Source organism: Pelobates fuscus, chromosome 5 (genome assembly GCF_036172605.1).
Source record: "Pelobates fuscus isolate aPelFus1 chromosome 5, aPelFus1.pri, whole genome shotgun sequence".
NCBI classification, from domain to species: Eukaryota; Metazoa; Chordata; class Amphibia; order Anura; family Pelobatidae; genus Pelobates; species Pelobates fuscus.
In genome coordinates this window covers 279389346-279406105 of record NC_086321.1, presented here as the reverse complement: position 1 = coordinate 279406105, position 16760 = coordinate 279389346, and the positions used below count along the sequence as shown (strand labels likewise).

General features: G+C 35.5%; 1 protein-coding gene across 2 annotated transcripts in view; it reads left to right on the top strand.

Annotated features, from left to right (window-relative positions):
- Nucleotides 1-16760, top strand: part of DGKQ (diacylglycerol kinase theta) — a 178312-nt gene that overhangs the window by 123183 nt on the left and 38369 nt on the right. For both annotated transcript variants that reach the window (XM_063455346.1, XM_063455345.1), the window contains exons 12-17: nucleotides 1277-1338; nucleotides 1465-1615; nucleotides 2177-2215; nucleotides 3449-3564; nucleotides 10018-10169; nucleotides 13375-13523. In XM_063455346.1, the coding sequence (XP_063311416.1) occupies nucleotides 1277-1338; nucleotides 1465-1615; nucleotides 2177-2215; nucleotides 3449-3564; nucleotides 10018-10169; nucleotides 13375-13523 (669 nt within the window). The remainder of the gene's footprint in view (nucleotides 1-1276; nucleotides 1339-1464; nucleotides 1616-2176; nucleotides 2216-3448; nucleotides 3565-10017; nucleotides 10170-13374; nucleotides 13524-16760) is intronic.

Sequence of the window (16760 nt, the reverse complement as noted above, 5' to 3'; positions counted from 1 at the left end):
TTAATGAACTCTACTTCCTGAAATTTAACTGCAGCTGTCTACAGTGGCTTTAAAAAAAAAAAAAAAAAAAAAAGTTTAACAAGAAAGGATAGCCAGCATTTGATCTGTCACTTGACTCATTCAATTTTAATATGGCCAGTCCATTTTGTTTTTTTCTTTTAATTTACACCACTGAATAAAACATTGAAAATCACCTATAACTTTTTTTTTCCTCACGAGATGCTCCATTTTTATTGAAAAATATACTATATTAAAGATTTAGCCAATAACATCGTAATCAATTAAAATAAGATAAAGCCAGGGCAGACATTGAAAATAAATAGGAGAAATTAAAACATTGCTTAATTTCTCCTCTTCCCTGTATACTTTCTCTTTGCTTTCATGCCAGGTGGAAAGGAGAGAGTTTATAACAATAATTATAAGGGAGACAAGGTGGAGTCCCATAGCTGCAGAATATAGTGAGCGCCCCACTTTAAGGCATTATACATCTGTCACTGCATATACGGACTACAATATGACACTGTGATGGAACCTACTGCTATAGCATTAAGCAAACGGGAAGATCTTGCAATTTGAATATAGGGCTGTAGGAACTATTAGATATAGAGCTACTGGAGGGATTATTGGAGAATTTAGAAAATAACTTGCATTATGCACTGCAGCAAATAAGGGAGATTGTATTTTAAGAAATACATTTTAAGAAAGACATTACCTACAGGGTGAAATGCATTAATTGGGCAATTAGTGGGAGTAGGGAGATATAAGTTGTGAAACTCAATGTCTCACATATCTCTTGACAGCACTTGATCATAGGTCTGGTGAGCATGGACTCATAGTCATAGGCCTATGTGGATGGGACCATTCTGCTATGTGAATGAATGGTCATATGTGACTTTTCCTTGTGGGCACCATTCAATAAGGCAAACTATGATGCTTTGCCTTTTTTTTTCCATTCACTAATGCTCTTTGCTTAAACATAAATATTAAATATTTGATTTAATTTCCCATTTTAGATATTATATTTCTTGAATTAACAAACAAGGCCACTGAAAATCGGTTGGGTTTTTATATAGATTGTATATGTCTAGTTATAAGACATCTATTGTGTTTATTAAATAAAGAATTATGGTGAGATCCCAAACAAAAGCTAGGCCAAAAAAAGTTTTGTTTTTTTCAGCTCTAGCAGTTAATTTATTTGTAAAAAAACACCCTCTGAAGGATTTGATTTTGCACATACTAGACCCAACAAGGCTAATTTATTCTTCCTATTTTACAGTGCAGAGACGAGTCCTGCTGATCGATGAGTTAATTCTTGATGTTCTTCAAGATATCCGCAAGGTCAGTAGCAATAGTACTACTATTCTGTCAATTCATGATTAATTTTATGTTTATTATTTCAGTCTCCATAGATTCTACTCATTAATATTTTAATTTGTATATCTACCTTGTTTTTTTTTTTTTTAGACTTCAATTCGCCAGATGAACCAGACAAGGTTTTATATTGAAGAAAACCAAAAGTCAGAAATTCTGATTCATATTTTGATTAGTGGTTTACCACCTTTGCTTACTGCTGAAGAATACATTAATCTTTTAAAAGAACATCTAGATATTAAAGGTAACTTTCTTTTATCTCCGTTGAATGATGCAGTTTTGATAAGAATTTTTTTTGGTGGGGGGAGAAGGAATTGTTTTTTTTTTTGTTTTGTTTTTTTTCTCGTTATGTGTCAATTGAAATACATATATAATAGGGTTACTCTAACCAAATGCTGATTCGTTAAAAAGTGTAAAGTGGTCATGGTGCGTGGAATAACCCCTTTAAGGCTATGTTTATTTCCCCTATCATTAACTGGACCTATTTATTGTTGGGTGTCTTAGGCACCTGTAACCAACCTGTGCATTTTCAGGAGTTTTTTTTTTCCTTGGGCAAAGTAGATCAGATGTACTTGAGAATATATTGTAGGTATTTAAAGTTGATACTCGGCACAGACTGACCAATTGCCAACTTTGAATTTGTGACAGATTATCTTGCATTGATCGAAGAGCTATATGCTTTTATAATGGGATCCTCAGGAACTTATTAACTGTTAATGTGTGTTATAACAAACTTGTGTACATTGTTGAGGAGAGCTTTAAGAGCCATGTAATATATGTATGTGTATTGTTTTTATTCTTGCAGAACATTTAGTGTCTGTAGTCCCAACATATTCTCCACAAGGTAAGTTTCCATTATCATTAGTTTGAATTTTTATTTTTTTTACAATTTGACATAACCCAGTTTCTGTGCATTTTGCATGCATTTCCCACACCGCCATCATGCTTTTAAAATTATTCCCTTACACATATTTATTGTTTTTGATTCTCAAATAATTTTAACCTCTTATTGTTGAGTTCTTTACAGTAGACCTACTATTTAAACTAGATTTGCTCAGATATGTAGTCATTTTTAGGAAATCGCTTAATGTAACAAAAAGCAGAAATGGGAAGCAGTTTTCTGGACATACATTATCCAATAAAAGTGCTGCTGCAAATACATCAAGTTTACACATTTATACAAAGAACACAAAAATGAATGTACAAAAAGTGTGATACAAAAAGTACTAAAATTGGGGAAGTCACCATGGAAACCAGAGTGAATAATAGGCATGTTGTACTGGTTACTCCACCACTTTTTATACATAACTCCATAGTTTTAGATTTTTGAAAGATATAGGAATTAGGTCACACCATTTAGTCATACTGTGCTAGGGCCAACACTATGTCAGAGTACCCCAGTATTGATGTGTCTTAGCATATTTATGTCCCATGTTAAAATTAGTTTATACATGTTCTATATCCTTCAGGAAAAAAGGGTTGAATTGTTGACACATTTCACACTTAATGTGCGCAATCTTGATACCTCTGATATCTTCCATATAGTATGCTTCTTCCTCCCAAATCCCTCCTTCTTTCAGGTGCATTCAGATATCTTAATTCCCTATGGGTTTTTTTTCTCCCACATCCTTTTCAATTGTAAGCTCATGGGCAGGTCCATTTTCATCTACTTTTTCAGTGTGTCAATCATGTTTTGATAGAATTTTAGTGTTGTAATTGGTATGAGTGGAGGTGAGCTTGAAAAAAAAAAAACAATTTATTGCATTTTATTTAGAAAATTGTTTGAAAAGTTTTTTTGTTTTTTTACTTGTGTGCATATCATTTCATCTCATGCTGGCCTAACGTTTTGACCTCTAGCACCATATGTTGTCTCAGAGGTAGCACATACCTTTAAGGTAGTCTGTCTCCATTTGGAAATGTCACATCCGATTGGAGAACCTTCTTTTCCTTGTCCTCAAGTGACTTATGATTTTTCAGGAGGGGGCCGTGTTGCTCACAGTCACAGACAATGCGGGCACTTGAGCTCTTGATGTTACTTTGCAGTCATCCCCCTCCATCTAACCTGGTTCTCTTCCAGGCGCTGTTGTGCTGGAAATTTCATGCTTTTCTGAAGCGGAAAGAATATTTATGCTGGTTAAAGACACCACTGTGAACAACAAACCTCTAACGGGTGTTATCATTTCTCAGATACTGGTAAGTCCAAGTTACTAAAAAAAAAGTGGGTTAAATGAACTTGTTTTTTTTTGTTTTGTTTTTTTTATATATTTATGTTGAGAAGCACTGTCCAAGGATTTTTTGCATTGGAATACTAATCTCCAGAATGCGTGAACCACTGGGTTCCCTAAGTCCATCTTACCACATCTCACCATGCACATGTCCATCTGACAACAAAGATCTTGGCAAGCAGGATGGGTATATATGGAATGGGCCCCAATCTTGATTTTGCAGACTGCAGTTTTTTCCCACAATATAAGCCGCCATATGTATATTTAATGATAATAAAAATCCCATATGGTAATCAAACTTTCTGTTACATACGGAGTCTGAATTTAAAATGAGTAAACCTTTGTTTTTCGGGAGTTTTTTCATTCCGAACAGATAGATACGTTATAAATGATAAAGAACCCATAAGAGAGGATGTGATCTATCAAAACAATCAAAGCATATTTTAATCTGAGCAGTGAAATCATTGAGAAATTTCAGAAGGGTGAATAGTAATTAAACACCGGTTGTCGAATCATGAGTCAAGTTTTTTTTTTTTTTGGTTTTTTTTCTCTTACACGCTGTACTTTTCAATTGTTAATGTGTTTTTTTTTTTTAAATGTATAATGAGATGCAGTTTCCTCTCCACATATTTGTCTAACCAAAACTAAATGACTCCTTTCTCTAGAAGTAGTACTACAGCACATCCTAAAATAGTTCTAGAGAAATTCACAGGGGCATATTATTAAGCTGTAATAGCATTAATTTGGCCCACATCACAATGGAGCTTCCTGTTGGTCACAGAATGTACCCACAGTGCACAGGACGCCGCTAGTTTCATTATAGCTGAACAACCAAATATATCCTTTATTGGAACAATTGGGTACTGAAATCATTCAACACATATTCTTGTCATCACAGGATTATACTTGTTTCATCGAACAAGGGAAAGTGTAAAAATAGGTTGGTTTGACAAAATGGTATGTGTTTCAGTATGTTTTGTATCGTTCAGTCAATTCAATTCATTACCGTGACTCACATGTCGTGGAGGGCACAGTGTTAGGTCATTTATTGCCAATATAAATAGCTGGCATATATTCCTGTATGCCACTCCTCAGTGCTCTGGCATCAACAAGATCATTCATGTAGACCTCTAATCAGCTTTGTGTGGTAATATCTCGCTGCACAGCATTTGAGTGATTGCCAGTAAATATGCGGAAGAAAGAACAGCCACCTTAAAGAAATCTGACACACACAGATTGTTTACAGTGTGGTTTTATTGGGCACAGTGGGCGTAAGCCAACTGCCGATCTATTGGCAATATGTTGCAACGGCCACAGTTATCATCCCAGGCTTTTCAGATGAATCTGCAAATCGTAACAAAGCCTTTGGGGGGAAAAGGATAAGTACTTTGCACCCCTTGTTAGAATTATAATTACCGTCATGTGGCACTTAATCATAGGATTATAATTAAGTTTTCCAGAGCATACTATTTCCAAACCACTGTATTCTTTTCTATTTTATATATTGAAACTTTTTAGGATGTATGGGAGCTAAAATGTGGTTTGCCAGGATGGTGTGTACTGCTTATGTAGTGAAAAAACGAAAAAAACAATCACTGTATACTCTAAACACAAATACACCCTTGATGGAAAGTGTTCCCTTTGTACACTTAATAATGTTACAAGAAAAACAGAAAAAAAAAAACAAGAAGGGAAAACCGTGTAATATGTCACCAAAAAAGTGAATAATAAATATATATACAACCTGCAGCTCTATACAGCTCAACTAATGTTGAATGAGCCAGCCATTGAGATTATGCCATTAGACCTTAAATGTTAGTTTAAAATTATTATGGCCCTTGTTTCACTCAGATGGTACTACTGCTTGGATTATTTTTTCTCAATGTAAATCGACAAAATGCAGTATGTTACATGAAAGTAAATTTGAACAATTGATTAAATTCATAAATTTCAGCAGAAGTGAAGATAAGAATCCTGATTATAAGAGTGACATCTAGTGGTTAATATCTCATAGCACCTTGCGTAGATAATCCAGGTTGGCACATTCAAAGCCAAATCTTGGTTACCTTAACATCCACGGTTGATTTTTTTATTTTATTTTTCTGCTTTCATTAATAAATCTAGTAGAAGAAACTGAGAAAAAAAACATATTAATATTTATCTATATCATTCTACAAAATAGTTTTTTGTTTGTTTTTTCTAAGTGAAATCACAGTTTAAAATGTAAATAAGATTTATCATAACAATGTTATGATTCTTGTAGACATTAAGATTTTGAAAGTGTTGGGGATATCGCTACTACTAGCAGCCTGGTATTGCCAATAATGCCACACTTTTATGTACTATATATACAACATAAGATCAGTTTAAAGGTCTAAAATCGAATGACTTACTACTTTAGCTATAGCAGCAGATCTTTGTGGAGCACATAAAACTATATAATCTGGGATTTAAAGGACCACATTTTTAGGTTTGCCTTGATTATAATGGTTTTAAGGGAAGATCTAAGAATGTTCTAACTTTACTGCTGAAACAGACTCCGTCACATACCTTAACATAACAGATACCTTTTGGTGGGCCAAAAAATTCATTTAAATGTGAATACCCTACTCCAAAATTGTGGTACAGCTTTCTAAATGCTGTAATGGCATGTTTTCCTAGTTTATTCTCAGGCCTATTGAGCAGGCTAATGTTTGACTATATCTCTTTTATTGCACAAATCTCACGGTGAATTGTTTCCTTTTGGTTGTCTTGCCTAAAGAAAGGGACATTATAATGTCTATACCTATTTGTGGACACTGAGGACAGGTTTGGATAACAATGCTCAAACAAGCAATCGTAAACACTGTGCATTCGAGGGGGTGTTACCAGAAAAAAAATTAATGGAACAATCCAAGCACCATAACTACTGCAGCATGCAGTGAAAAACGTAGAATCTCCAAATAAATTATAATGGTTAGATAGCTAAATAACTACCTCCCTATATATTCAGATTTTTTTTGTTTCTATAGGCCTGCAATGAAGTTATTTAAATAGCTAACTTCACATATGTATTTTTTATTTTTTTTTGTTATACCGTAATTATTCTGGCTGTGCAGAACTGTATTACACTTGTGAAGTGTAAACATACTACTATAGACCATCAAAGTTATCTTATAACTTAAAATATATAAACAAACCTCTAATATTGGGTCCATGCAGTAATATATGTCATCAATCTTAAATAGGAATATTTTACATAGAACAGATTTTGTTATTAAATGAAAGTACTGATTTATCCTTTATTATGGATTTCAGTATTTACAGCTTGGCCATGTTGTATGAGTAGCCTGTTTGCCAAAGTCTGCATTTCCCAGGGGCTGTGAGCTAAAACTTGGCCACAACTGAAAAGGCTCCTGATGGTGTTTAAAATTCCCTTGCAGTAGATTAACTACTTTGAACCAATAATTAACTCAGCCCTGTTGGCTTTTTAATGCCTCTTAAAGGGGCATTTTCATAGAATGGGAAAAAAAAGAATGCTAATTTTCTTTAATCCAATATGACATTTATTGCAAAAAATGTTTTACTTTAGTTAATATATACAAAGGAATAAAATATAAAAATAATGATCAGTCTATTCCCTCTCAGCAAACAGCTCAGCTCTTCTTCAATAACTGGTTTACAGGAAGCGATAACCCTTCAACCTCATCTACATATAGTTTGCTCTGAATGAGCTATGGTGGGTTATCTAATGCAAATACCAGTGAAGAAGTAAAGAATCCTGAAACAACTAGAGAAATATTTAAAAAGTCAGTCTAAGCACCAAAACCTATTTAGCATAATGAAGTGGTTTTGGTACATAGATCATGGCCCTGCGGTATAACTGCTCAGTTCTCTGTCAATTAGAGATCCCTAGCTAAAACTCCCCACTACCCAGGCTGTGACACGCTCAGCCTGCCTGTACACACCCTGAAAATACAAGTTTGTTTTGGACTATTCCTTAGCAGGGAAAATAGATCTATCATTAAATAGGGTTATCACTTATCAGTTATCGGCAAATATATCTGAATGGGAAGAAATATATTTTCTGATTTCCTAATTTTTCTAAGGACTTTTCTTGAGAACATATTGTGTTTTCAGCAAACTTGAGAGTTCAGCCTTGGTTTACATGCCTCTACAGAGCAACTGGTTTCCTACTGAAGAGGCATAGTTGAAAATGAATAAAATATCTATTGTAAATGAAATTATGGCTATTTTGTTGATGATACCACTTTCTTGCACTGTCCCTTCTAAAATGTTGATTCTTAGTGGTTTGCAGTCTTTTAATTGTTTAATTAGTGCATATAAATATTTCTTATTTAATGGGAAGTAGCACTGATAAATAGCTTACACAGCATTCATAAATCATATAGAAGTAGAATGTGCATATCATAACAGGTTTCATTATTTGTGATACTTCCTTTATATATTTTATTTAAATCGTTTATTACCAGGCCTTTTGTAGAAGTATGAAGAAAATCAAGCAGAACTTATGTTGTAAAATAAATAAAATTGCATTTTTCTTTCCTTTTTTTTTTTCTTTCCTTTTTTCCCCCCTCAATGTTTGCAGAATCCACTTGGTAAGCTTTAACTGTATATGGGTTGCCCATACAGTTAAAGTATAGTTTTCCCCTTTAGTTGTGATACGTGCATTAGAATGACCATAACACCCGTAGTGGATTGTTAGATTTGTGCGCTACAGTTCCCATAAAGTTCCAACTATTACACCTTTCTTCTTTCTTAATGAGTAATGCTCAGCACTAGAGGAGTCACCAGTAGGTGAGTTACTTAGACAGAATGAATGATTGGTTTTTTTTGTTCTGTTGATAAAAGCCATTTCCTGTGGCTTGTGTAAGTATATTGATACATCTGCTTAACTACACATGTTGATATTGTTTAAAGTTTTGGTTTTGAATGTTATACTTCAACAATTGTTAATTTATAGAACGCTACCTCTGGCTTACAAGCACCACTTGTTTATTAAACGCTTGGCATTTTTGTAAATTTTTGAGTCCGATAATTCCTTTTTAATGAACATGTACACGTTTTATGACTTGCAAATTTTGTGAGTAGATGGATGCTTACTTTATAGTTGTCAGTTATATATATATTCAGCAAATGGGTCCAAGTACACCAGCTAGTTATTATCCATTGGACTTCAGTAGGTAGTTCACAAAGATGACTCTCTGATACAGTGGAGAGCAGATAGTATTAGCCTAATTGGATTAGGGAAAAAAATGATGGGGACAATATAATTATGAAGAGAAAATATATTGCAACTTGTTGGGTATTTTCTCAGAGATATTCTATTGGGCACTAAAATTAGTTTGTTTATAAAGTATAAGGTAAGACTCAATATATCTTGTATTAAATAAGGGTTAATGAACTACAAATAGGTTTAAAACACTACTGACTTTCCCAGTAAGGTTTGTTAATATATAATTTTAATAATTAATATTGAGATCACATGAGCAGAGTATTTGCCATAACTAGCAAATCTGTATTGTGAACGGACATTTTCTTTTTATTAGACCCTTTTTATTTTATGACCTTTCAAGGCCATATGATAAAATGAAACCGGTATTAAAAAAATATATAAATTTTTTGTTGCTGTTGTGCATATAGTAACATACACGCTTGTGTCGCCACGACAGCAGGACAAGCGAAGGAAAAACAGGCATTACAAGATTGCAACAAGGCATGCAGAGCAATTGCACATATTTTATATTCATGATTTTCTAGTAAGCTAGCTGAGGTACACACATCTAAACCAAGTATTCTATATAGTTATGCGATCAGCTTCCAATGAGGACACCGTAAAGGAAAAGGTTGGAACACCCAAGAGGCCCCCTGGTGATAACTAAGGTGTGAAGTCTCACAAGTATGAAAGGCTCAATTAATATTCAATTATTCAAAGGCAAAAAACAAGAGATTCTCAGTACATTCTGAGTCAGGCTATGGAGAAATCTGACCGGGGGAATTGCACCCGCCAGTGAAAGTCCCGGTCCTGAGTCAGCCAATGCCACTCAGTGGCTCGACAGAGCATTGGTTCTGTGGAACCAGCATCGGGCACAGGGATCCAGACATAGGCCGGGAGTTTTGTGGAGGAAAGTTGGGGTGGTCCTGCCATCTGTCTCCAGAGCCTCTCCAGGAAGCCAGCAGGTTGCCGTGGTCTAGACAATTGGAGCCGTTAGAGGTGAGTTTCGGTAAGATAGTGGAGGAGCTCACTGAGAATGCATCCTTCCACCATGACAGTCAGACCCCGTCCCCGAAACCTGTATTTTTATCACCCTAAGTCAGCAGCTTAAAGTAGAACTCTGTCTACATGGCATTAAGGTTCCTAGAAGTGAAGTAATCTTTCTATTTAGGCAATACTTATCTAATTATACTGGTTTGTTTGCAGCATGAAAAACTACCCCAGAGCACCTGCCCTCTTCTTGTATTTGTGAACCCTAAAAGTGGTGGACTTAAGGGCCGTGATCTCCTTTACAGTTTCCGAAAATTGTTGAACCCACATCAGGTTTTTGAACTAACAAATGGAGGTCCTCTTCCTGGGTACGTTTTAATTTCACTACTTTTTCCTAATGTTAATGTATTTCTAAAGTCTGGCTAATAGCCTACAGGCTTCAGCAAGGTGTCATTAGTGCTGTTGTATATGTGTGTGTATATACACCTTTAAAGGTTCTTACCAGTCAAACCATTGATACATCTACAAATGTGCTCTCACATGATTTATTAATCCATATGTTGTTTGTTTTTTAATATCAAACTGATAGATGACCATGTTTGTTTAACTTATGATTCAGAGTTCCTCCCGTAACTACAAAAATAGAAATGAGTGATGGGGGAAAAAAATATTAATGGCTAGGGTACAGCCACTAAATTATGAATTTATTCACAGATACGGAACCGTAAAAAAAACAAACAGACCAGAAACTATATTTCCTAGCTAATCATGGCAGCATTTCACCCCTAAGGACGGTTCAGGACCGTCATCGGCATTTTTGCGTTGCCGACCGGTGACAGTCCTGAACCGTCCTAACGGTTCAATGTACTTACCCGATCGCCGTCGTTCCCCCGGCGGCGATCGGCAGTGCTCCCGTTGTGGGGAGACTGCCTGCAGCCCAGACAGTCTCCCTAGGGCGGATTAGGGCCCCCAACAGACAATAGGTGTCCATGTGTCTGCCTGCAGGGGGACTGCCTATGCTGACAGGCAGTCTCCCTGCTAGTGTAAAAAAAAAAAAAAAAGTTAAAGTTAATAAAAAAAAATAAAAAAAATTGTGTGTGTGTGTGTATATATAATGCCTATATATCATATATGTCATACTAAGTGTATTTTTATATTAATATGTACTTATATTAATATAAATATATATATATATATATATTGTATATAAATATTATTATAAAATACAAATAATAAGTAATTTAAATTAAATAAAAACATGTAAAAATAATAATAAAATTTTTAAAAATATATATCTATATGAAATTTTATTCTAACTGTATTTTGATACTAATATATATATATATATATATATTTATATCAAAATACAGTTAAAAGGAAATTGTATATATATATATATATCTATGTATATATAAATAAATAAAAATAATACGAAATATACATATGTCCATATACAAAATTACATAAATAATTAAAAAAAGACTGGACATACCCCATATTGAATACCCTGGGTTGTCTACTATGAAATATGTACATGTGGGGTGTTATTCAGAGATTTATGACAGATAATAGTGTTGCAATGTCACTATTGATAAATTTAAAAAAATTATGTTTTGAAACCGCAATATCCTACTTGTACCTATAGCCCTATAACTTGCAGAAAAAAAGAAAAAAAGCATGTAAACACTGGGTATTTTTAAACTCAGGACAACATTTTGAATCTATTTAGCAGTTTTTTTAATTCGCTTTTGTAGACGAGTAAAAGATTTTTCAAGTAAAAGTAAAAAACCATGTATTTTTTAAAATTTTTCATCATATTTTTTTAAATTAAATAACATGAGATTATATAAATAATGGTATGTAAAGAAAGCCCCCTTTGTCCTGAAAAAAATATATATATATAATTTGTATGGGAACAGTAAATGAGAGAGCGGAAAATTACAGCTAAACACAAACACCACAAAAGTGTAAAAAGAGGCCTGGTCGCAAATGTACAACATCGCAAAAACAGTCCAGTCCTTAAGGGGTTAACTAATGGGTTTGCTACTCCCTCCAGCCAGTATGACAGAAAAAATAATTAAGGAGAAATGTATAACAGTATCTCCATCATAATGTTTTACTTCCTCTATGATAATATATTTATATATATATATATCCATCATAATATATTTTTTACTTCCTCTATGAATTTGCTATTAAAGAGTGCATTAGTGGGTAATTAGAATGCGTAGTGGATATCCCTATAAATAACACCTTTTCAGCGTAAAATATAGCATTTGACTTTATAAAAATGCAATTGGTGAGTGAAAGCAGACATGTTAGCAGTGAAATGTTTTTTGTTTTCACTATCTCTATGGCAACTGAGGGGGTTGAAAGGCATATAAAAGATGTGACTTTTCCATTCAGCTGTAGTGAGTCAAGTGTACAGTATGTGAGTGAGTGAAGTTTTTAAAGTAAAATTGTAACTGCAATACATGAGTCTACTAGAGTTGCTCCTCACTTACCAAAACCAAAAGGAAGGTAAAGTTTGTGGCGCTGTAGAACAGCTGCTAGGACACACTAGTGGGATTTAATCACAAAAGTCCCACAACAACCATAACACAACAATACAAAAAAGTGTGCAGCGCTAATGATAAATACACAAAGATATATATCAGTGGTATGTCCACCTTATGTGGGTAAATAGATAAAAATAAGGATAAATACCCCAATATAATGGATGTCAGTAGGCTTAAATCCTATACATGAGAGACAGGAGAAATCATAGTATAATACTGCAATAACAAGTCAGTCTAATATAGCAGTCTATATGGTCCCACTCACATGTGTTGAAGCCTGTCAATGGATAAACTGGCTTAGGTAGTATCACTTTAGGAAAAAAAAAATCTTTCCAATAAATTCAAGCAGGATAGAGCTTGATCCTCAAAATATGAGAGGGATAGGATAGGCAAACACCAATTAGGAATGCAACAAAAGTATAATTTATTAAAAAACATATAAAATCTTACATTCGAGATTCTGTGGTGCCAGGATAACTAGCACAACGCGTTTCAACGTTGAAATACGTCTTCCTCAGGTGCTCCTCACTTACCAACTGGGTTCCGTTCCTACGACCCGGTCGTAGAAGGAATTGGTCAGTAAATGAGGAGTTAAGGGATTCCCTGCTCTGGTGTGCTTGTCTATGTTCGGGAAATTTCCCCGAACATAGACAAACGCACAAGAGCAGGGAATCCCTCTGATATATGCTCAGGGAAATTTTCCGGGATATAGACGAACGCAGTAGTGCAGGGAATTCTTCTAATTCCCATGACTGCTCGCACTTACCACCCCATGAGAAAGCTGGTCGTAAGTGCGAGCCATCATAAAACAGGTAAGTCGCAAAACTGCCTCTGGTCTTTTCTAGAATTCCAAACTTTGGTACTTAGTTGCTAAAGTTATTAGATAGTCTGTCCCCTAAGCAAAAGCCTTAAAATAATATATCGTAGTCAATAGATGTGTTATCAGGGGTGTTATCAGGGGTGTTATCAGTAAAATAATTTTCTTGTAAACTGTAAACTCTCATATTGGTTTCAGATTCCATGCATTCGCTCACGTTCCATATTTTCGGGTACTTGTTTGTGGTGGTGATGGTACTGTTGGGTGGGTTCTTGGTGCACTTGAGGAGATACGACACAAGTTAGCATGTACAGAACCATCCATAGCTGTCCTTCCCTTGGGGACAGGTAAGTAAATATTAACTCCTCGTTTTTTGTCTTTGTCTTCCAAAATACATTCAGTAGTAATTATTCTGCAAGTTTTGTAAACATATTGAAACAAATGCTATTGTCACAAATACTATATACTCCTCACTATTTGTGCAGTGGATTACGAAGTAATTTTAGTTTTGTAATGAACCTGATTTCACTTTTCAGGTGCATCTGAATAGGAAAATGTCTTTCTTCTTGCCAATAATGCCTTACGTCTTCTCAGTTATGCCTTAAAATAACCATTATAAATAATGATTATATACATTTTTTTATCCTTTTTCTAAAGTACAGTATACCTTGCTTTTCATTATACTTTATCATTTATAATTTCATTATAAATGATCATTTATATAGCGCCAACAGGTTCCGTATTCAGTATGCTATTTATACCATAAAGTAGGAAATAAATAGCCATAAAAAGCCACTTGCTTTGTTCGCTGATATCTGTGGTGAGTGGTTAGAATCAGGCTATTAGTTAGAATATTTAAGAAGAATATAAGCTGTTTATAGTTATTTAGAACAAAATTCAACCAATAATTTACACAAACTAGTGTATTTTAGAGTAGCTTCTTTATATACTGTGTAAGTCTTATTGATGCAAATGCTGGTACCTGTATAAAGAACTAATAATTTCTACTCCCATAAAAAAGTGGGATTGGACTTGGAGTGGCCGAGCTGGATGCCGAGATAGGTAAGATGAGATTGCAGGAGAGACTTTACTAAAACACACCAAAACACACGACTCTCCAAACTTTTTCTAGCTGGGGAAGGGATTGTCTAACCTCATTCACCTGGCAGAATAAAATCATAGTTCACAGTTTAATATGCCCTCTATGTCATAACTGTTCTCTTCATTCCTTAGACTCTCCCCCCCACTTGTTATCATTTTTTATTTTTTTTCACTGCTCTTTTTTTTCCTCCTTCTCACTCCTTTTTGTTTATTTTTTTTCTTCTTCTTCTTCTTCTTCTTCTTTTCTTCTTTTTTGAATTACCTCTTCTTGTGCAGCAGTGTAGCTGACAATTGTTAGTCCTCCAGAAGCGGTGGAGAAGTAGAGGAGGCTGAGGACAGGCTCTGGGCCATCCTCTTAGACAGGGTTGGAACTACAGTGGTATTTATCTACACATGGGGCATTAATATCCCTGAAAAGAGAGAGACTCTAAATGGAGCTTTGCTCATTTAGAGTGTTGGTGGCGTTTGTCCATTTTAAGGAGGGAAGTGCTCAGTACCTTAGGATTGAAGAGATCTTGTGGGAAGTTCTGGTTTCTAACGCAAAAGTTAAATCAAAGGGTACAATTATTTTTTTTCTAGGAATGCAGGATTTGAGGAATGAGAAGTTTTCTTTGCCTCAGAAAGCAGCAGCCTTTCTGCCAAGGACATGTTAGGAAGAAATCTCTACACATTTGCTAGTATATACGCACCGAATAAACACCAGCTAAATTTTCTCAGAGCAAGTTTTTGCAAACTGTCAGAATGCTGAGAAGGCGTCCTTATCATGGGAGGAAACAATATTCCTCTGAAGCCAAGCATGGATGTATTGGTGCAAGACCAAACAAGACAATCTAGATATTCAGATGGTCTGGCAAATCTGCTTCATCAATAACAGCTAGTGGACTTGTGGAGCATACAATACAATTCCCAGCAATGAGACTACATTTACTATTCGACTGCTCATGGATCATATTTCCCGTTGGTCTATATATTCCTCTCATTTCACAAATATACTTGTTACATATGTCCAATATAAATATTATGCCCTGGTCATGAGCATAACCTTGATGTCCTTACTAACTAGACCTAAACAATGCACATGACGCCTCAACGAATACCTCCTGATAGACAAACTGAGTTTCCAGATGCTCCGTAATGCCATCACTACCCTACTTTGCAGAAACTACGTTCCTGAGCCACCATCATTCATGCTATGGGAGTTGCATAATGCAGCGGTGCGGGGCCAAATGATCTCCCTGTGCACATGATGCAAACAGACGCAAAAGGGTCGCATACACAAGTTCTATGGAGTGATGCGTGACCTTTAACAACGACACAAAAGAACAACTCATCCAGACATCTTTCAGAGTCTGACACAAGCTAGACTCTGCTTGGCATCAATACTGAATGAGACTATTCATAGCTCACTCCACCATGCTAAGCACATGTTTTGCAAGTATAGTAACAAATGCAGTCTATTAGCCCAAATGCTGACAAAACAAAATAATAAATTATATATTTCTAGCATACAAGACACAAGAAACCCAATAAAACATGCCTAACTAAAACCTTTATGGAGTTCTATGGGACCCTGTATTACCTCAAGGCGACTGTGGAGGTCCCCATAACAGAGACAAGAAACGCATGCACTGCAGAATTCCTAGCAGAGGGATGAGAAATCTTGAAGGCCCCTTATTGGAAGAAGAGTTACATTGTACTCTCAAGGCATCTTAAACTGGTCGATATCCGGGCCCAGACTGCCTGCCCCTAGAATACTTTAAAGCATTTGCGACTTTACATTGGCTAATGTGACAATGATTCCGAAGGAGTGAAGAGACTTCACGAGTTGTGCAAACTATTGCCCAATTTAAGACCTCGCTATTTACTAAGGTACTGACCCATACGCTGGCACCATACTTGTCATGGGCATACACCAAGCCCAATCGGGTTTCATCCTTAGAAGGGAAGTCCGAAACAATATAATGCAAACTCTGGACATCATTCCTGATTCTAGGGAAGGGGTAGTCCCAGTAATCATGTTATCTACAGATGCTGGAAAGGCATCTGAAAGGCACTCAAACTTCCTATTTAGTACACTGGGGAGCCTGGGGATCAGTTCTCATTTCACAACATAGATTTGAGCATTATACTGCACACCAACTGCACAGCTGCGGGTCAATGGGCACCCTCGGATCCTTTTCCCGCACAAAACAGAACCCTAGAGCCTTTTCAACACCGTATATGCCAAAATGACCAAATCATGGGCTACACATCTAGAGAATACCAACACAAGGTAATTGGGTATGCAGACCATCTGTTATTCATGGTAACTCAGCCTTGTTCCACAATGCCTGCTATCCTAGAAGAATTTTAACAATATGGAGAACTATTATATCTACAAATGAACTACCACAGATCAGAATTTTTTAACATTTCTATCTCAGCAGGGGAGATAGCTGCTCTAAAGTACCTATTCCATTTTAAGCGATGCTCTAACTGAATTC